A 22,587-nucleotide genomic window follows, 5' to 3' on the forward strand; every position below is an offset into this window, starting at 1 on the left:
AACCCGTGTCCCCTGCATCGGCAGGCGGACTCTCAACCACTGCGCCACCAGGGAAGCCCTCATTGTGCTTTTAACTTGCATCTTCTCTGTAACCAATGAGGTTCAGCACTTTTTCACGTGTCTGTCACTTGTACAATCTTCTTGGATGAAATGTCTTTTTATCTTCATTCCGCAAGTATATTTTCGCTGGATATAGAATTACAGTTTTCTTCTTTTAAAGCATTCTAAAGACATTAATTCACCATCTCTTAGTCTCCATTGTTTCTGATGAGACGTTTGTTGTTATTTAAATTGCTGTTCCTGTATAAGGAATATATCATTTTTCTCTTGATGCTTTGAAGATTTTCCTCTTTATGTTTGGTTATCAGCAATTTGACTAGGTTGTGTTTCTTTGTATTTGTGTTGCTTATTCACTGAGATTCCTGAACCCATTAATTTAGATCTTTCAGCTACTCTGGTAAATTTGGAGTCACTATTTCTTCATCTATTTTTTTCTTCCACAATCTCTGTGGCCACATCTTCTGAGTCACCAAGTACACATGATATGGTTGCTCAGATCCCTGGGATTCTATTCATCTTTCCCTCCCTTCCTTCCAATCATTTTTTTCCTCTCTGTTCTTCAGATAGTATAATTTCTATTTTCAAGGTCATGAACTCTTTGCTCTGTCATCTCTATTCTGCTATTAAGCCCTTCCAATGAATTTGCTTATCTTGGATATTGTATTTTTGGGTTCTAAAATTTCTCTTTTTTCTTCTCTACTTCTGTTCTGGCACTTCCTATCTTTTAATTCATTACAGGAATATTTTCCTTTACATCAATGGTTTGAAACTTTAGAGTATACCCAAATTATCTAGAGAGCTTTTTAAAAACATAGCCTGCTAAGTCTCACCCCAAAGTTTGTGATTCAGTTGATCTGAGGTGAGGTCAGCAAATCTGTATTTCCAACAAGTTCCCAGGAGATGCTGAAGCTGCTGGTGCAAAGACTACACTTTGAGAAGCACCGCTTTACACCATGGAGCTTAGTTGTAATAGGGGCTTTAAAATACTTGTCTGCTAATTTCAACATCTGGGACATGTTGGATTTGGTCTGTGTTGATTTATCTTTTCTACTGAGAATGAGTCTGATTTTCCTATTTCTTCATGCATTGAGCAACTCTGGATTGAAACCTGGATGCTTTAAATATATATCACAGAGACTCTGGATTGTGTTATATTCCTCCCAAGAGTGTTGATTTTTCTGTTTTAGCAAGCAATTAACTTGGCTGGACTCAAACTATACACTCTGTCTCTTGAGAGGCAGCTCAAATCTCAGTTCAGTTCTTTCATCCTTAGCAAGGCTTCTTGGAGTTTTCCTGGCACATACATGGTTCAGGGATCAGTTAAAGATATAGGCAGAGTTTATACACTGGATTTGTGGTCTTCCCTCCTGCCTCTCCCCTGTCTGAGTCTTCCCTCACTTTCCAGTAGCTGTGGTTGCCCAAATTCTGTTAACTGGTTCATCAGGCCAGAAAGACCTTGAATTTTATATCACTGTTTTCATTAGCCCCTATGTTGTCAACTGTGGCTGACCTTAAGCCAAAAGTCTGTAAAAAATGGGTGACCACTCCTGCTACTACTTTCTTCCAAGCATCTGTTCCCCTCTAAAACCCTTCTGCTTTTGTTCATTTTCCATGTCTCTCAGGTACTAGTTTTGGTATTCTGCCCAGAATTTATAGTTGCTATCTGCAGGGGGATCAATTCAGTATGAGCTTACTCAGCCAATACTAGAAGCAAAACTCCCTCCTAACACTTTAAAAATAAATATGAAATTTTCCAAAATTACCCACTACTATAAATTTTTTTATCAGACATTGCAATACTATATAAATGTATCTACTTTGAAATACATAAACTGAGATAAACAGGTTCCTGTAAGTAAGAGAGATTACATCTTTATATGACTCATGGAAAGAAACCAAGGTAATTCACATTTCCATGTCTTTTTATAGAAGTTAAGTTGAAAATGCAATTATATTTTTATGTTACCAGAACAAAATTATCCAATGTATGTTGAGAAACCAATATGCTCCTTTCCTTTATGTTTCTTCAGAAATCGAAATCAAAGGAATTCTACGCTGGCTGTTTTTCTGCAAGTCGTCTGGCCTCATTCATGCATATTAGGTATTGAGTTTCTTTTTGATGACATGACTCGATACACTGCCTGAAAAGCCTCTAAGTAAGTTAAAATGCATTTTATCCTACTTAATAAGGGAAAGCTACAACCGTGTAACCTATTTTCATTTCAACTCACTGCCTGAGGGTAATTTATAAAGGATCAATAGCAAAACTGTTACCTTTGAGTTTATTTTACTAAGCATTTGCCTGTGTCAATCCATCTCAGAACAGCCTCGGATCGCTAAACATCCCCAGGGTAACGTCTTCCACGCATCCACTTCCACACGACCCCTCCTCTGGTACACACGAGATGTGTGATTAAAAAATGATTCATGATAAGCATTCCATTAAAGAGCACTTGTAGCCTGTTAACATCATCCAGCAAAGTACCAGTAATGCAATGCACATGCCACCAAGGCAGATAACAATCCTGTCGATTAAATAAACGGACAGCAAGAAACAAAGGGGGCATCTTTGTAACAAGTGCATTCCTGATGAATACGCCAGCATTTTCATTAATACAGATTTCATCTTGGTAGCTGAATCCTGAAAGCTCAGAGGCCACCTGGGGATATGGCTCCTGGCTCCACGATAAAGATCCATTTGGACAACGGCTGGCTGATGGGAGCAGAAGACATAAAAAGACACCTTGGGGGAACCATGTTGTCACAGAAGAAATAACTCCCTAAATCCAGAACAAGGGGAAGATGTGAGGAGTTTCTTCCCAAGGCTAAAGAGTTAGGGAAGGACAATCTCCCGTCTGGAAGAAAGCACAACCTCAAAGGGGTTTGAGGATGCAATGAGGAGTTTCCACAATCACAAATAAAAGGCAACGAGGCCAGCAGATTCCATGACAAGTGATGTAAACACAGTTTGAAGCGTAGTAAGACTCCACGGACTTAATATGCCTTAAGAGCTAACCAGCTGCTGTTCCCATGGTGGCAGGTCGCACAGCTGTCTCCACACCACCTCACACCCTTCATACAGCTCTTTCAACGCTTCAGAAAAGCTACCTTTGTGAAAGGCAATGTCATCCAGTAGAAGTTCATTCAATCATGTAAGGAGCCCTGATTTCCAACCCTGCCACTGACGTGTTTCCGTATTTATGAGCACAAGCTGACCTCGTCATCAACCTACTTAATTCTCCAAAATCTGACTATGATTTATGCTCACTGTTGAGCTTCTCTCTGTTAAGCTAGCTCTTCCCATCAGAAAGCGTTGCCAACTGAATCCCTGGAGTAAAAATTATCGGTGGGGCAGCAATGAATCAGCAGCTCTAGGCGCACGTGCCCAGAAAACGATTCTTTGGTGTGGGAGCACATTGCACTGTAGTATCTGGAGTCTCCAACCGGAGGACTGCATCTTTTTTCTTAGCATAAAAAATTAACTCTCATAACTAAAGGCATGTTAAACATATGAGGCTATACATCTCTGCCTCACTCTCAAAACGAACATGATAGTTCACATCCCTTTTTAGTTCCTACTAAACTTGATAAAGTTTACATGAATAATTTTGTGTGTGTGTGTGTGTGTGTGTGGTACGCGGGCCTCTCACTGTTGTGGCCTCTCCCTTGGCGGAGCACAGGCTCCGGACGCGCAGGCTCAGCGGCCATGGCTCACGGGCCCAGCCGCTCCGCAGCATGCGGGATCATCCCGGAACGGGGCACGAACCCGCGTCCCCTGCATCGGCAGGCGGACTCCCAACCACTGCGCCACCAGGGAAGCCCTACATGAATAATTTGTAAACTATTTTCTACAACAAACTCCTATAAATAAGCAAGTACACACGTTTGAACACACACGCACACGCACACACACACACACACACACACACACACACACGGAGTTATTTTATATGTCTCTGTGCCAATAAGCTGTATTTGAAGAAGGAGGTGGCTTAAAGTAAGCACAGCAGAAAACTGTTAGGTTAGCATGTTATTACTTTAATCCAATGAAAAATTTAGGAACATATTTTAAGAATATACCTCAGGAGCAGAGAATCTCCCATTCAATGAACTTATCAATATCATACTCCACAGCAAGTGCACAGCTAATGGTGGCCCTGGTGGCTGGCTGTCCACCAAACTGTGTCCTCCTCCTGCCAGTGTACAGGCTCAAGGTGGGGGGACAGCCCAGCCAGGGCACACTGCCTGGTCTCACTCATGGCACGGTGTAGCCGAGTGACTACTTCTCAACGACAGAAGGCGACAGGAGTAAGATGTAATATGTGTCAATATCAAGCTACAGTGTCTAGAACTAGGGTTATCTTCTGCTGGTTCTCTTTTCCTATCTGCTCACTAGACGAAGCCGAGTACAGACCTAGACCAAGGCTCAGTGCAAGGAGAGAACCACCTGGTAATCAGGAACAACCTGGACCGTCCACAAGTGAGAGAAAAACTTACGACATGTTTAGTAGTCAACCTGTCACTACAGCCCAGCGTCTCCCTAACTGACACAAAAACAGAAAGGAGGACTTTTCAAGACTGACAAAAAGGCTTAGCATCCCATGGTACAGGGTAGCACCCTAACCTCATCTTGTTCAATAAATAAAAAGCAACTTATACAACTTACACAGCTCAAGGTGGACAACATTAATGAGTAAAGGCGTAGCAAGAACCAGGCTTCTTACGTTTCTGAAGCAGAAGGGAGGCGCTTCTTCTGTCCCATGCTGCTTATGATAATCTGCCCAGTCGAAGTCCTGGCCAGAGTAACCTGTGCGTGAGAAAATGCAGAGAAGACGCATTAACCAAGCCGCATCTCAGACCAATGAACAGCGCCAGGGTGTGTCGGGAATTTAAAGTAATAAGGGCAGCAAGTATAGGGCCCCTCCCCAAAAGGTGAAGCCCTTTCTCATGTGTGACAACATATTGGATTTTATGAGGGTTCAATGAAATATTGTAGACAGTGTAAAGTACTAAATATAGGTAGGGTGTACCATCATTATCATAATTCGGTGCTTGAAACCAGGTGAAGAAGGGGGGAATTTACCCCGTCAGTGCATGCCGGGGCATAGATTTGCTCTGGGGGAGAACAGATGAGACAGAGCATTCCACAGAGCACACCCGCACAAGGCATTTGGCAGAAATACACAACACATGCCTTCATATCAATTCTGAGTTCAGGTGAACTTACATCTCGACAGCTTCGTGGAAACCGTGAGATTTTATTGGAAAACAACACTAGAGGAGAATACTTTTTAAAGAGTAACTCAAGGTAAGACAAATGGCCAAAAAGGAGTTGAGATTCTAGCGGGAAATCCTCCAAAGACATGGAAGTCAGGGAGGAATAAACCTTGCCTTAGAATTGAATCACGGAGGAGGATGGAAAATGAGAACTGGGGAAGGTGCGCCTCTCCGGATGAAGTTTTGGGGGCATATTTGAGATACTGGGGGAGTTTGAGAACCAACTATTCATATGTACTAACTTTAACATGTTTTTTTTCTTTCTTTCTTTCTTCATTTCATTTGGGGTTGGGGGAAGAGGTACATAATTATACAATATATATCGATCTATCGTGACCTCCAAAACAAGACATGGGAGAAGTTTGTAACATAAAACAAGGGCTTCCCTGGTGGCGCAGTGGTTGAGAGTCCGCCTGCCGATGCAGGGGACACGGGTTCATGCCCCGGTCTGGGAAGATCCCACATGCCGCGGAGCGGCTGGGCCCGTGAGCCATGGCCACTGGGCCTGCGCGTCTGGAGCCTGTGCTCCGCAACAGGAGAGGCCACAACAGTGAGAGGCCCGCATACCGCAAAAAAAAACATAAAACAAGAAAGGAGTTGAGTGTATGGCTGAACCTAGGTAGGAAAATACCTCTTAATGTGTCATTTGCATTTCCTGTGAACAAAGGAAGGGAATGGAACCAAAAAATACGGCACCAATCAGGATTACCTGAAACTGCAAAATGCCCCTATAATCATCACTTAACAGTTCTCTCTTCACTGGTTTAAGTATATGTAAAATAAATCTATAAGGGATTTCTTAAGTATATTTTTAAGCCAAGCCCCTGATCTCTTTGCCCTGTATCATCATAAATTCTACACCTGCAAATTCACTTAACATGGGGAATTCTGTTACTAAATCCACACTTGCAGAAAGACTACAGAAATTCCATATTGAAGAAATTCAGGATACTGTTTGCTTCCTACCTCCACCTGTACAAAATAGTATGCTTTTCATTAAGTAAGCTCAATTTACTCAATTCTTTAAAAGATGGGGGTGGAGGTTAACCAAGAAGGCAGTTGTCTTCCTGGCCCAGGGACTGACCCTCCCCCCTCCCTCCTCCCCTGCCGACCATCAGTGACAGAGCACACACACACCCCCCCCCCCAACTTGCTCCTGAGACGTCCCTGTAAAGAGTGACAGCTCCTCACTACTTTCCAACGAGGAGATAAGACGTCTCAGAGTCCTGAGATGCTGTGTAATCTTTCTAGCTGGTTTTGAAGAGGTTCTGCACATTCTTCCACATTCCCTTTCCCCCAGACCTTCTGTCCAGAGCTGTCCCTCCAGCCAGAGGGCTCTGGAAGCAACCAAACCAACCTTCTCCTGAACATTTGCAAACAAAGCAAACGTGTCTTAAGGCACTGCGAGTTTCTTTACAATTAATGTAATCGTCCACTTCGAGTACTTTCTCTGTAACTGTTTTGGAGCAAATCCTTGCGTTAATATATAAGAATAGAAGAATTCACCGAAAGACACCTCAAACTGGTGAGAAGTCACCTCACTGTATGAAAATACTGAACCAGAAAGGAGAACTGGATGAAGGACCCCGTTCTACCAGGACTTGGATGAACCAAGGTCGAAATAAATTAAGTCTTCTGTACCTGGCTTTCCCTCTCTACTAATCCGCAAGAGAAAGGAAAGAGCTTCAAACTCTCCTCAAGCTGCTGCATTTCATGATTCAGAGCCACTACTACTAATTACCATTGCTATTTAGGATTATTTCCCTTCCCTCTGCGGTTAATTCCCTTCTCTTCTCCTAGGGGAAAAGTGTGACAGGTTGGATGAAGAGCGGATATATAACAAGACATTCCCTAGAAGAGCTCTCAAGTGAACAGCTGGAAACAAGCTGAATCCTGCCAACAGAAGGACCCTGGTGGTTTAGGCCCACGGCTAACTGGCTTTGTTAAGGTCAAGACCTCGTTCTGTTACATATCTCTTCCCTGCACCTCTGCTACTTCCTGAGTTAGTTTGTGAGCAAAGGAAAATCTTATCAAGATCATGTGGGAAGGGGAGAAATAGGAAAAAACCCATACAAACGCACAGCAAACCATTTTCTGAAATAACATCAAATTTAGGTATTCTGTATGGTCGGTATCTGTTCAGATAAAACTTCCCAACTTAGGGGTCACCTCTACACCCTATACAGATAGCCATTTAGCTGGATTTCCTATCACGTTCATAACCACCAACTTCCAATGGATTTTCAACCCGCTCCATAAATGCCAGGCTCACGGTTTCTTGGACCTATATTCAATCTTTCTACATCCAGTCTCCAAGATTCTCTATGGAGAGCCACTTTTAATCTAATAATTTCAGGATATATCCAACTCTTGCTGGGTACCTAAGCAACAAGCCATTATTCTGTCCCCAGAACTCTCTCCTTTCCTTGAATATTTGAACAGCTTCAACTCCTCTGCCTCCTCCTTCTCTCAGGGACCTTTATTCGCTTCATCACTTAAAATTCTTCTCCTTCAGTCTGATAATGAGCTCGCTTTGTAAGGCATTTTTGTGACAGTTCAGAAAATAACTGTTACATAAAAACAAACTGCTGTGGCTCTTATAATAGAGACAACAGGGGTCAATTATGCTCATTAATCAACAAAGACAGAACAAGAAGTACTAAGGCTTAACCACAGCCAGGAAAGCATGTTTTAAACCCAGGAGGGAGGAAAACACCAGAGGGGAAAAGAAAATAAAAGGAAATCAAAACCCCTTGGGCTATTAAAATTTGCAACACTGTTGAACTTCCACCACTAGGGTTATTTAAGCTTTAATTAGTGTTTATTCTGCATGAAGTTCCAACTATTACAGGTCCAAAAGGAAACAGGTCAATGAACCATTTTTCCTTATGATACAAATTAATTGACATAAAACAGCTCCACTTGCAAACATTACTATTGACAGTGCAATTGGACAATTATTCTGGAAAACAATTTGGCAGGAAAAACGTCCATGAACTTTGACACAGCAATTGCACTTCTGGAAATGTAACCCATTAAAAAAAAAAACCCAAAAACTGATAAAATGTGATACATTAAGATACAATGGCATCATTACGAATAATTTTGATTTAAAACAATCTTTATATCCAAAAGTAGAAAATAATGTGAAACTTAGCCAAGTCCATGGAAAGTCACGCAGGCATGAAAATTGCACCTAGTTTACTAAAAAAAGTCATGAAAAAATGATTACTGTAAGTTTAGATGAAAAGACTGCTACAAGCATACACAGAATTATCAAACTGACATTAAAATATGCAAAAGAAAAGACCTGAAGAAATGTAAGAAAAACTTACAAGGAAATAACAAAATAATTATCTGTGTGGTGGGACTCCTGGATACCTTTTTCTTCTACCTCCTTGTATTTTCCAAGTTTTCACTAATGTTCATGAATTATTTCAATAATACAAAAATTTTGAAAGCACAGCATCTTCACTCTATCTTAAAAAGATAATCAAAGCACCAGTCAACCAATCCAGGAATACAGCATGATGACCTCCCCTCAGCCGTCCTCCTGCTCCTTCTTTGCTAACAGAATTCTGACTGTATCCAGTTCCTAGAGGAAGTTAGGTCTCTCCTCAGCACCAGGAAGTGAATCATGACAACCCTGAGGCAATCATGGCGGTCTCACACCCCTTGCCAGTGACTTGGGATGGAGGGAAGGGCAGGGCTTTTAAAAAAGATTTCTCTCTCTCTCTCTCAAAAAAAAAAGAGACCACTGGAGTAAAAGGTCCTGTTCTGTGCTAGGTGGATATGAAAAAAAAGTACAATCTTAAACAAAAATAAAAAAAGCAAAAGAATATCATGTTTGACATCTACCTGAATGACAAAATGAAAAACAATGATACAAATCCACCACTGTAAAGGCTGTCTAAAATAATTACATAGAAATACAAAGTTACATATTCAAGGAAACAGAAATCTCAAAGAATATACACCAAAAGTTATTTTTTCAGGATAGGGAACTCTTCTACTTTTTATCAGAATTTTAAAGAATAAATGCATATTAAATCTGCAGTTAAAAAAAAAGTATTTAGAAATATACCCTGAAGTCCTATAAAGTGGCAACACTTTCCAAAGCAAGGAAATGCATCCATTTCATAACAATTCACTGTACGTCTCCAGCTTAGTTACTGGTAAGACGGGGATGAAACAGGCATGTGCTCTGCTTTCACCTGCTCCGGCAGCTCAGAGAGTGACAGACACACGGCATGGGAAGAGTGACGCAGTGGGTAAAGGCAAGGCTGGAGGGAGACGTGGAGAATGAGGAAGGAAAGCCCTGAAGAAAGCCACCCCTCATGATGGAAGATCACAGAGCTCCAGGGAGATCTTCCACAACTCAGAGAACGTTCACATCCTTGAGGTGCTGGAGCACCTGGGGTTCACAGGAAGCTTCTTTAGCTTCTAGTCCAACTTCTCTTTGAAAGGAAATATGACACAATCATCTTCAAAGATCAGCAAATAGCAGGACGGAGATACAGGAATGAGAGACAGCACGACAGAAACCACATTATAATAAGAGCAGGTTCTTAACCCTTTCTCAGAAAATCTCATGAATCGTGAGAGCAGCCCTACTGGGCACTTTTCCAGGGCACTGCTCTCCTTACTGAACGGTGACCTCTCTCCTTTCAAGCGCGAGGCTTTCAGCGAGTCCCTCGAACACTTACTCAGGCTTAGCCCATGATAGCATCTCCTTGAGTGAGCCTCACAGCCACCCTGAGTGATAAGTAGGATGCAAGTGCCCAGGGCACAGGTGAGGCAGCAGGACCACACAGTCCTCAGGTGCAGGAGTGCTAGGTCAATTCCTGAGCAAGTGTTCTCAACAACCTCCTCATTTGTTTCATGAGTTTGCTTATAGGGAGCAAGATAAAAACCCTAGTAATTGATTAAAGCATTTCCTTTTGTCCATGTCGTTTTTTAAAGAGCTACCATGCCCCCTTTGGAATCCACCAGCACCCTCCACATTCTCAGCTGATGTTCATTTTCCAGACCTCCCTGATGGAGATCTTGAAAATTTACACATTCATTTTCCAATCGAATTATTCTGTTTTTACATTCATGGAATAGTGCAGAAAAAAAAAAGAAAAACAAAGACAGACAGGGGAGGGAAACAAATAAGTCAAGTTAGTACAAACACCAGCCATTCCAACTTCCTCATCTTTTAGGATAAAAATAAATGTTGAGAAGTATTTAATGCACGTATGGTCACCGTGTGACATGTACTGGGGGCAGGCTCAAAATGTTATTCTGAATCATAAACAGTATTAGGAGATATAGATATGTCCCCAGGATGGAATCTAACATCGTAAAGGCCAACTGCCAATGGCAAAACCATCTTAAGAGTCCTGAAGAACGAAGTAAATTCAGAGATAAGCGAACAAGAGGGAGGCTTAGTTTTCAACAATCAGAAACGTTTTCAGATATTAAAAAAAACACCCAGAGTTTTAGCCCCCCAAATATTCAATCAAAAGTGCTTTTTGCTCGAGAATGAATCACAGAGCCAGAAATGAGACCATGCATCCAAGTCCAGTAACAAGGTGGGCTGATCGATAGTCCCCTCTTAGATGCCAGATGAAACATAATAATAAAAAACGACTTACGAAAGCCCAGAGATGGAAGACAACCCTGTGCTCAAGGAAGCTGAGCAGCAGAAGCTGAGATTATTATCATGCCTGGCCTCAGTCAACAAAAAAGTAACCAGACCATCTTAGCCCTGTCCCTGGAGGGAGAAGCAGCGGAGCAGACATGGTTGCCATCTGCCCAGGGTTCCGTTTAGGGGGAGAAAGAGAGGAACCACTTGCTCATCCAAGGCAGTGGCACACACGGCTGTAAGGTCCAATTTTACAGTTCTGTATGGTACAGACTGAGAAATTAATGTAAGATTCACCCGTTAGTTCCTTAAATAATCAGGGACACCTACGTGTACCAGGCATTGTTTTATGTGCTGGGGAAAGGGACGTGAATAAAAAGATTTATAAAACCCTCACATTCTAGTAGGAAGATAAAGTGATAAATACTCTAGGACTTGCGAAAACCCTAAAACACTGGCCAGACACTAACGCAAAAGCAGACCAAAGAAACGAATCTTTCGGTCTAAAGATTTTGGAACTCCCACAGAAATAACAATCGTCACTGAAAATGAGCTCACAATGAAAAATCACAAACCACATAAGGAAACAAATGAACGTGAGAGTCAGACAAAACAGACTTCAGAGCAAAACGCTTCACTAGGGATAAAGCGGGTCATCACCAGGAAGTTCTAACCATTCTCACCCTGAATGCCCTTACACAGCTTCAAACACACACACACACACACACACTCGTGAAGCTGACAAACCCTCAATCTCAGAATATTTTAACGCACCTTTTAGAAAATTATAGAACAAACAAAAATATAGGGAGAACATATAATATTTGAACAACTCAATGAAAGTTTGACCTAACAGAATGATCTGACATGAAATTTGGAAACACGGCTAAAACAGACACTTCTGTACATATATATACATGACCAAAACTGTCTCAAGCAGAAGTGGTAGCCATGACTAAATATATAACCATTGAAGGAAATAAATTCGTACTCCATAAAATACAAACTAAAGGAGAACCAGCTCCAGACGGTTTTACAAGCTACTTTCACCAAACCTTCAAGAATCAGCTAAACTGTATCTTCTACAAATTGTTCCTGAGACACACTGCTTAGGAAGGTGACTAGATATGAAATAAATACAAAAAAATCAGTGGTATTCTATTAGATGGTTTACATCCAATAAAAAATAATAAATTCTAAAAAAATGTAAAAATCTAATTCATAACAGCAAGCTAAAGGACAATGTACCCAGGAAAAAATTCTAGAAAAAAATTCTAGAAAAAGATTTCAAGTTATAGAAAGATAATAAAATAAAATGCCAATTTTCTAAATTAATCTATAAATGCAATGCCCATTAAAATCCAATGGGGTTCTTCATGGAGCCTTTTAAGTTGATTCTAAAATTCACGTACAAGAATAACCTGACAAAAATAACTAGTCAATTTTGAAAAGGGAGAAAGCAGAGGCGTTCACCTGATATCAAGACATATTATAAAGTAAAATCAATTTTATAAACTGAGGTATTTGTATAGGGATGGACAAATAGACCAATGAAGCAGAATAACTAAGAATAAGATATGGTTCACAACCATAAAGGAACTTGCTATATGCCAGTGGTGGCATTACCAGTCAGAGGGGAAACAGAAGATTACTCAATAAATGATGCTGAGACAATTAGTGAATTTGAAAATCCAATTCAATTCAAGCAAAAACAAAAAACAAAAAACAAGTAAGCAAAACTTTTTTCTCTTCTCATGCCATGCAAAACTTCCACACTCTCCTAGCTGCTGGGCTGGAGCAGAGAACAAGACAGAAATGCCTGCCCTCCTCATCTTTCATTTTAGTGGAAAGACAGTTGAAAAGAAAAGAAGTAAAATATGTATTACTTGTTATTTTCCATGATAAAAGGTTCTATGGAGAAAAGCCATGCAGGGAAGGAGATACAAATGTTGGGGGTGGCGATTTGCTGATTAAACAAGGCTGCCAAGAGAGACAACACCAATTAGGGGACACCTGGGTCAAGACTGAAGAAGCAGAGGAGTGACCCAAGCAGAGGGAACAGCCAGTGCCAATGGCCTAAGGGGGCGATGTGCTCCATGTTCCAGGAAGGACAAGGAGGCTGGTGTGAATGGGAGGACTGGGGGAAGTCTTAAGACAGGAGGCCAGACCAGGTAGGTGCTGAAGGGTGTTGTCATGACCTGGACCCTGACTCGGCCTCTGAGCCGCGTGGGATGGCCCTGGGAAGGCTAGGCAGAGGAGGGGCGTGTGTGTTTTAGGTTTTAACACCATCAGTCTGACTGCTGTGTTGAGAGTAGGCTGAGAAAACTGGAGGTCACTGGCGTAACCTGGGAGAGACAGGACGGTGACCTGGACCAGCGTGGTCTTGATGACACCTGGTCAGATCCTGAGAATATGGTCTGGATTTGCTGACGGATTACATAGTGGGTAAGAAATAGAAGAGTCAAGGTTGACCCGGTCTTCAATTACATCTATGATGTTCTGTTTCATTTTTTAAAACTCTGAATCAAAAACGGCAAAATGGTAGCATCTGCTCAATTGAGGCGGGACATCCATGAGTATGTTTATTATTTTCTGTCCCCGTTGGTATGTCTGAAATAGGAGATGACAGAAGGATTAGGTCGCATGAGTCAGCGTCTGAGGAAAAGAGAATACCAATTAGGGTTCACCAATGTGGGTCTTGAAAATCATTAAAAAAAACACCTTTATGGGCTTCCCTGGTGGCACAGTGGTTAAGAATCCGCCTGCCAATGCAGGTGATATGGGTTCGAGCCCTGGCCCGGGCAGATCCCACATGCCGCGGAGCAACTAAGCCCGTGCGCCACAACTACTGAAGCCTGCGCGCCGTGCTCCGCCATAAGAGAAGCCACTGCAATGAGAAGCCCGCGCACTGCGACGAAGACCCAATGCAGTCAAAAATTAAATAAATAAATAAATAAAATAAATAAATTAAAAGAAAAATTACTTCTTAAATTGTGTGAAGTTTGTGTGTCTATTAAGATGGCCAAAGAGCAGAGACGAAGTGCAAAAATAAGTGACGTACTTTAGCTTTTGCTCACACATTTTACAACAGAAATGGATAGGCTTCACTTGTCTACCGAGATCCCCCTGCTGATTCTGTGACTAATCTTGGGTGTTACATGCCAAGGAGATTAAGGAAGTGATTTAAAAGTAGCAAGTCGTGGTTGGCAACCTACATGCATTTCTGCCTGCCTCATTTATTTACTTGTTTGACCCCGGTTCAGAGAGCCTATAACACTGAATTGTTGTTTGTTGGGTTTCAGCGAACGGGATAAAATCTCCAAGATTCTGTCCTTTGCTTACCAAGAAAGCACGTGCTCAAAGACAACAATAAAACATTTCGATCCATTCTAGCTTAGACGATTTGTATATAAAGTTTGGGGATAGATTTTTTTAATAGGAAAGGAGTCAAAATAATGTGAGTAGGGATGTATGCTGTCTGCACATCTCCTCTACCACCCAGGTGTCTTGTTTCATCAGCTGCTTCCCAATGGGGAATGAGTGGGTTACTCTCTTTTGGGGATCAGGCAACACATTGTAACTATAAGCAGAAATCTAAACAATGTAATACTTTTGTGGGAACATCCCTACAAGAAAACATCTAAACTCACTTCTCAACATGTGTAATAAATCCTACATACTCTCAAAATTCGAGTGAAAAACAACAAACTTTTAAAAAGAGCATCTACTTTCATACATTACTAAAGCAAATAATGGTGTTGGAAAACATCCGACAGCATGATTCCCAGACCAGGTGTTGACACGTAAGACACGTAACAAGTTACTTCAAAAAGAAACCATAAAATCATCACTACCGAAACCACCAGCATCTCTCAATTTTAATTCACTTTAATTACAAAAATAAATATACTTTACTACATATATGGTACACATAAATATACAGTCTCCCCAAATGGTAAGGGAGCTCAGTAACTAAAGCTGTGGCTTTGTTATAATGGCAAACACTTGGAATATTATTCTCTAGAATTGAAATTCTCCAAATGCTTTGACACATAGATCATTCCCGTCATGGGTAAGTCATGGTCCACTGACATCCCTCAGTCCTGCGTAAGGCCACCAAAAAGTCCCCAAATTACTGAGAAGGATGGCTTTTACGAAGGTACCAGTGAGAGAAAACAGCAATAAAGGGTGGATCTGGTTATACAGAAAAAGCATTCAATTTGGGATCTTAAGACTGGGGTTTTAAGCCAAGTTCAGCCCCAAGACTTAAAAAATCATTTAACACAACTGAGCTTCAATTTCCCCACATATATAATGATTGGAGTTGATGAGATAATCTTTAAGATCCCTTTAGGTATAAAAACCCTCTACCTGTAATATCATATGATTCCTTTTGAATAGATAATACATTCACACTCAGATCAAAAAGAAAAAAAAAAGATTTTAAACGTATTCTGTGAAAAGTCTCATTCCCATCTGCCCTGGTCGCCACCTCCATACCCCACATAGAGGTCATCATTTTCATTAGTTTCCTTTTTTTTGAATTTTATTTTATTTAGTTTTTTATACAGCAGGTTCTTATTAGTTATCCATTTTATACATATCAGTGTATACATGTCAATCCCAATCTCCCAATTCATCCCATCACCACCACCCACCCCCTGCCACTTTTCCCCCTTGGTGTCCATACGTTTGTCCCCTACATCTGTGTCTCTTAGTTTCTTACGCAACCTTCCAGAGTCTCTTTCCAGGAATATGTGCAAACATAAATATATATCCTCATTAACCTCTTTTCTAACAAAAAAGACATCATACTATAACTCACTGATCTGTCACTCACAGTACATCTTGGAGAGCTTCCCATGTCAGTATGTAGAGATTATCCTCATTCTTTTTAACAACTGCATAGTTTTCATTATATAAACATCCAAAATCGACTTAACCGATCCCATACAGACAGGCACTTGGATTTTCCCCAGTCTTTTGCTATTATATATCATGCTGCAGAAAAAACCAAACTCTTATGCATATTACCTGTAAATTGTAAGTTTAAGAGAAATTTCTACAAGTCGAACTGCTAAGGCAACGGCTAAACGCATCTACAATTTTGGTTAAATTTGCCCAACTGCCTTCCATACGGTTTGTACCTACCTGCGTTTTGCCAGCAAATCTGAGAATCCTGTTCCTCCAGATTCCCATCAAAACAGAGCCGCTTCTTTCTTTCTCTTTTGGATTTCTTCCTCATCTGAGAAATCCATGCCATCTCAGTAGGATTTTTAACGGGCATTTCTCTTATCATGATGAGTTTACATAAGAGTCATGATTCTACTACTGTGAAGTGTCTGCTCATATTCATAAACCTTTTTCTGTAAGTTGTTGCTCTTCTTCTCACTGGTTTATAACTAAAAACTCTACTATTTCAAGACAACAATCCCACAGCCAAAAGACAACCTCTGCAGATTACTGGTGGATCACAATTCCTGAATGCTTCAAGGGTTTAAAAATGGTTATTACCACTGAGATTTTCTTACTGGAAGGTAGTGATCACCATTACTCAATATTTTACAAATAATATATAATATCCATAAAGAAACTTTCCTCTTAGAAAAGGTATGCTTCACTTTCAAAAGGGGAAGGAATAGTTTGGAAGATGACATGAAGACAATTTCATTTCACCAAATATCACAAATACTTGGGTGACAGAGAAGAAGCAATAATTACGGCTAAACGGTAGGTATAAAACGCTTAAGACATAAAACTATTTAATATCATAAATATATTTGTACTGTCATTTCACTGCACACTTAAGAGTTCAATTACATTAATATAAAACAATTTTCTTAATATCATGAAATGCCATTATCCAAATAAGCACACCCATTTCCTAGTAAAGGTCCAAGCTACGTGAACAACCTCGTCTGAAACACATTTAAAATTCTAAATATGCTGGTAAACGTTAAACCTCTGCCATCCATGAATCCAAAATGCATATATAAATGTTTTTCCTATTTTTTTAACTATGTGAGGAGATACCCAACTCATTTTTTAAAAATTCTTAAACAGATCCTATTTTACTAGGAACTAACTAGGAATTTGAAAAGTCCAACCAAGCAACATTTTAAAGATTTTTTTAAAATGTGGATTATTTCTAAAGTCTTTATTGAATTTGTTACAATAATGCTTTTAACATCTTTACTGGAGTATAATTGCTATACAATGGTCTGTTAGTTTCTGCTTTATAACAGAAGTGAATCAGCTATACATATACATATATCCCCATATCTCTTCCCTCTTGCATCTTCCTCCCTCCCACCCTCCCTGTCCCACCCCTCTAGGTGGTCACAAAGCACCAAGCTGATCTCCCTGTGCCATGCGGCTGCTTCCCACTAGCTATCTATTTTACGTTTGGTAGTGTATGTATGTCCATGCCACTCTCTCACTTTGTCCCAGCATTTTTTATGTTTTGGTTTTTTGGCTGCAAGGAATGTGGGATCTTAGCTCCCTGACCAGAGATCAAACACGCACTTCCTGCACTGGAAGGCGAACTCTTAACCACTGGACCACAGGGAAGTCCCCCGAGCAGCATTTTAGATATCTAGAAAACATCTTTCTTCACTGACATGGGACCCATCCACACACATGCTCTGATTAGAAGTTGGCCTGAGGGCTTTCAAACTCTAAAACTGACCAGCTGCTGAAACTTCACAGCAGGAAAAGACTTCTCTTCCTTACCACCAATAGATGTTTACAGCATAGCACTTGCATCATCATTTAAAAGATTATAAAAATATTTGGACGTGTATCATGTCTTTGATTCTGCAGAGTACCTGTGGAATATTAGGGGTGTCCTCATCTAACCGTCTTGAATAACTGAAGCACACTGATTTGGATAGTCACCTCTAGGCCCCCAAATGGACACAAACACTGAGGCCACGTGAACTGGAGTCCTCACCACCCACTACTGAGCACAGAACCAGAAGCCTGACCTCCTGTCCTGCTACTTACTAAGCCTGGGGCCCTGGGCAGGCTATATAAACTCTCTGGAGCTAAGTCTCCTCAGAGGGCAATCCTCATTTTGAAGATTCAGTGAGTTTGGCACTGAGAACAGTGGAATCAGTGTTCTGTAGAAGTTCACCATAGTGTAATTAGAATGCACTCCATTACTGAAGAACTTTAATGGGAAAAAGCACCAGCTGCATGGAAATAATTCAAAAGAATCTCCTCCATAGGGATGAGGATGGAGCATAAGTTAGGATAAAAGCCCAGGGGAGCACAGTCACGCCATAGGTAACTCAGGTGCAGCACAATTAAAGTACAAGTAATCCAGTCTCTGGTGATCTGAAAAGGTTAGCACAAAACCCCTGCTTTATTTGAGATTATCTGTTAAGATCTCCACTGAAGTTTATTTTTCTACTCTCATTCTGCTTTTGTCTTCTATCATTCCCTTTCTTTTCCTTCTCATCTTCTCACCTTTCTCCTTGCTGCACCTTCCCTGGATAAACCTTAGACCTACAGGGACAACAAATCACATTCCTGAAGTATACTTACTGACATGTGGTTTATGGGTCTCAACTTAAAATGACTTTAATGCAACCTGGTTCCCAACTTAATTATTGTCATGTCTTATGGCATCAAAGTGTTGGAAATCTGAAAGCAACTGGGCTCTGGGGAAAATTCAACTTACTGGAAATAAAAATGTAAAGAAATGCTTCATTGGTATGTTGTTGCCTTTTTAAAGTCACTTCTCTTCCGCGTTCAAGTTTTTAACCCCAATCACTTAGCAATACTGTACCGTTTCTCAACACACAGCAGCAACACAGCTGCCAATCATACAATAACAGACAGGGAACAATGGTTTATGGAGGAGCCCAGGGCCACACACCTCCACAGGGGAGGGAGCTGTACAGACTCCTATGTCAGGCTAACCATGAAACAAACTATTTTCTCACTACATCTAAAATCTTTACAGTGTAAACTTCTCCAGATTAACAAAAGCATCACTTCAGTGACAATACGACGCCCTCCTGAATCTGTAAATTTTCACAGAATACAAACCTTTGGGAGGTGTGAGATTGACTCCGTTTTTAAGGCACCACTGTACCGGTAAAATCCCCAAAGAATCCGCGTGGCACAGCATCGAGAGTTTACTAGGTTCTGGTCTGAGGTCATCAATAGTCACTTGGAAAAAACGATTGTTAAAAACCTGAAAGAAAAGACAATAGAGCCTGGGGTTAATTCCTTGAGATTAACATGTAAGACTCGTGAGAAATAGTGGCACAGCTTCCAAATGCAGCAAGCGTATTTCATCCCAATGACCACAGCACAAACTGGAATTTCAGTGTATATTACAAAAGTGGGCCAGTTGCGAAAAAGGTAGTTGATCATTGTGGCCATATTGATGGAAAGTAAACAAACCAGAATTATGTCGGAGACAGAGAAGGAAAAACATCAGCATGACTTTATAGAAGTAAACCAACAGCCAAAGCCAGAGGAAAAACAAGCTAGAAAACAAGTAAGACAAATCCTAGCCAAGATGGGACCATCTCCACCATCCGGCTCAGAGATGTCTAGCCTCACCTTGCGTCCCATCCCTCCAACCCAAGAGGAAATCACTCACACCGGGCATGTCCTTACTCAATATTCTCACAAGTCTAAATAGCCCACTCCACCGTCCGTGTATTTTTCAAGATGTGTCCCCAAAGCCACTACTGCTGGAACGCCCCCCCCACCCGCCCCCGCCTCACTCTGTGTTCTGGCACACAGCATCAGACGTGAACCTCTGAACCGAAAATTCTCATTCCCTCCTGTGGTCTGATACCACATCTATCTCTCCCAATAGACCTCAAGTCCTTTGAGGACAGCATCCTGTTTGTTACTCATCAAGATATTCCCACAATGCATAGCAAACGCTTTGTACGTAGGAACTGGTTGAACACCTACTTGAGCATAAGGAAAAAAGTCAATGAGGAAAAGAAATAGAACAAGACATGCTGATGGAAAAAGCAGAGTGCAAAAATCAGGTGGACAGCCACACTGAAAAGCATGATGGATTTAAAGAATGTAGAATATAAAACAGGCCAGAGGCAAAAAATCGCTTTCCCAACTCAACAGACATAAACCAGTCTTTCTTAGGAAACTTAACCCTCTTACTAAGCTCTGATTCCTGGCTCCCTGGTTTACAAAACACTTTGTGGAAGCAACCTGGTTCAAAGCTACGCAGGAAGAGTGAACTGACTTCTGTTCTTCTTGATGTTATAACTCCAGTAACTCGTTAGAAATCTGCTGCCTGAGATTTGCTTTTGGAAACAGCCTTTAAGGAGCAAAGGATCAAGCTTCCCCTTCTCAGGGAGGCCGTTCCTGGTAGCCTGAATTAAAATCACATCTTCCTTCCTTCCACTCCAACACCCTAGAGGTCCTTTCCCGGATGCCCCTTTCTCCTTAGCATTTAACATACTTTATTTCCTTATTAATTTTATTTCTTGTCTGTCTCCCCCCGCCATCAAAATATAAGCTCTGTAAGAGCAGGGACTTTATGTTTCCAGCATCCAGAACAGTGTCTACAAATGCTCAGTAAGTATTTGTTAAATTAATGTGATCTAGACCCTCATGCATACACGCACACACATGCTCACACAGAGATGTATCATATAGCTCTGGAGGCAGGATCCCTTAGCAAAGCTGAACTGTGTGAGAACAGGCACTAAGGAACCTCCAAGCCTATTAAAATGCACGTTCCTGTGCACACATTTCAGAGGAAAAGCTAAATTAAGTTCCCTCAAATCCATCAGGGTTCATGGTCCCAAATGGTTCAGAGACACTGGTCCATCTGGTCCAGAACCACAGGCCTCAGAATCAAAGCCCAGAGCAGTTAGCCAACTTGCCCAAGACTGTGCAGCTCAGAGCGAGCAGACCTAGAAACGGAACCCAACACGTGTCAAATTCCAGGAAACTTTGTCTAAACCATGCATCTCACATACACAGGTGATATTCTCCCCATCACGCCAACACAGGCCCCCTGTAGGGCCAAAGGTTGGTCATTTAATACGGAATCTGCTATGTGCTTCTCTGCCTTCCTGTCCATTTGTTATTTATTTCCTCAACAGTTGCGCCATGAAGAAAAGCCCCAAGGAAGATACAAGTGAAATTTCATTAGGATGAGAACTTCACGGCACAGTGTGTTAGAGTCTCAAACGTAATATTCTAAAACCTTTTCCAATGGTAAGAGAAATAAATTTAATTATAAACAGCTTCTACATTAAGAATATTCTACTACTTCATGACCTGTAGGTGAGTCCTGTGCCCGGGGAGGTGCCGACCCAAGTTCTAAGAGGCAGCAGTACACGGCCAGTAAGAGAAGGAAGAAGGATAAATGTGAAACAGAATGACTTAAGGATTTTTTTTGTGGCCTCTGCCGTTGCGGAGCACAGGCTCCGGACGCGCAGGCTCAGCGGCCATGGCTCACGGCCCAGCTGCTCCGCGGCATGTGGGATCCTCCCGGACCGGGGCACGAACCTGTGTCCCCTGCATCGGCAGGCGGACTCTCAACCACGGCGCCACCAGGGAAGCCCGACTTAAGTATTTTATCTTAGGTACAAAGGGTAAGAAAAAATAAAATGAAAAGTGACTTAAAAACCAGAGAAAATACCTCCTCACCCCCAACCTCCAATGACATGTATTTAGAGAGAAGATTCTTTTTTGTGAAAACCAAACTACTGTCCCTGGAAGTCTATTTAATGAGATGAAGATATCTGGGCTGAAACTGATGATAATTAGGATGTCACATTCTAACATTATGTATTGCAATTATTTAAAGGTAGAAAAATGTGAGAGTCGACCACTGACAGACTGCACCTCGGTTTGGTTTATCTTATAAACACCAGGTGAAGATGACACCACGGCCTATTAGAATGAGAAGAGGATGACACATACCCAGATAAATGGGCAGCTGGCATTACCGAATCACCTGCTTGGGACAAAGAGGAATTCCGGCCAGGGTTCAACAAGGTATCACTCCTTAGTTTTAGAAAAACGTGCCAACTACCAGAACACACAATAAGAACCCTAAAAGCCATTTCAAATAAAAAGGTTATAAAGGAATGGTGTATGAACAGCGAGAGCATGCACTTCAACCCGAGATGATCCTTCAAAGCATAAGTCATTATTTGTTCTACGCAGCTATCCTTTAAATAAATTGCTTTAACAGTTACAAAATAATTTATGTTCACTAAGGAAAAAAATCTTTAGCAAAGAACAAAAGGACGTTTCATTATAACCATTTCCCATATTCTGTAATACATGATCACCACTGTATTTCTCAACTTTTACCAAATCTTGAATAAAATCATAAATAAAAAAGCATGACTCAAATAACTTCATACTATTAATGACCACATTAACAATCCCGTCTCCTTCAGAAAAAGTAATTAAAATGGAATTGACTTTTGAACCCCAGGAAATGCACGGAAGGCCGTTAAGTAAAACACATGTTGGCTAAGAATCTTAGTTTGTTGGTTTCTCGCGCCATTAACAGGGCATAAATGGTATGTGTGTGTGTGTATGTATGTATATGCATACATATTTTTTTAAGGTAGAAACACGTACTTTGTATGTTATGATAGGTA

At 41.1% G+C, this 22,587-nt stretch overlaps 1 protein-coding gene across 1 annotated transcript in view; it reads right to left on the bottom strand.

The window, feature by feature from the left end:
* SFMBT2 (Scm like with four mbt domains 2) overlaps positions 1-22,587 on the bottom strand; it is a 211,220-nt gene that overhangs the window by 57,130 nt on the left and 131,503 nt on the right. Inside the window, exons 9-10 of the mRNA XM_027121576.1 lie at positions 19,022-19,169; positions 4,785-4,867 (exon numbers count right to left, since the gene is read on the bottom strand). Coding sequence (XP_026977377.1) covers positions 4,785-4,867; positions 19,022-19,169 — 231 coding nt within the window. The remainder of the gene's footprint in view (positions 1-4,784; positions 4,868-19,021; positions 19,170-22,587) is intronic.

The sequence above is a fragment of the Aethalodelphis obliquidens genome, unplaced genomic scaffold (genome assembly GCF_003676395.1).
Source record: "Aethalodelphis obliquidens isolate GAN/ISIS:26980383/991018 unplaced genomic scaffold, ASM367639v1 scaffold23, whole genome shotgun sequence".
NCBI lineage: Eukaryota > Metazoa > Chordata > Mammalia > Artiodactyla > Delphinidae > Aethalodelphis > Aethalodelphis obliquidens.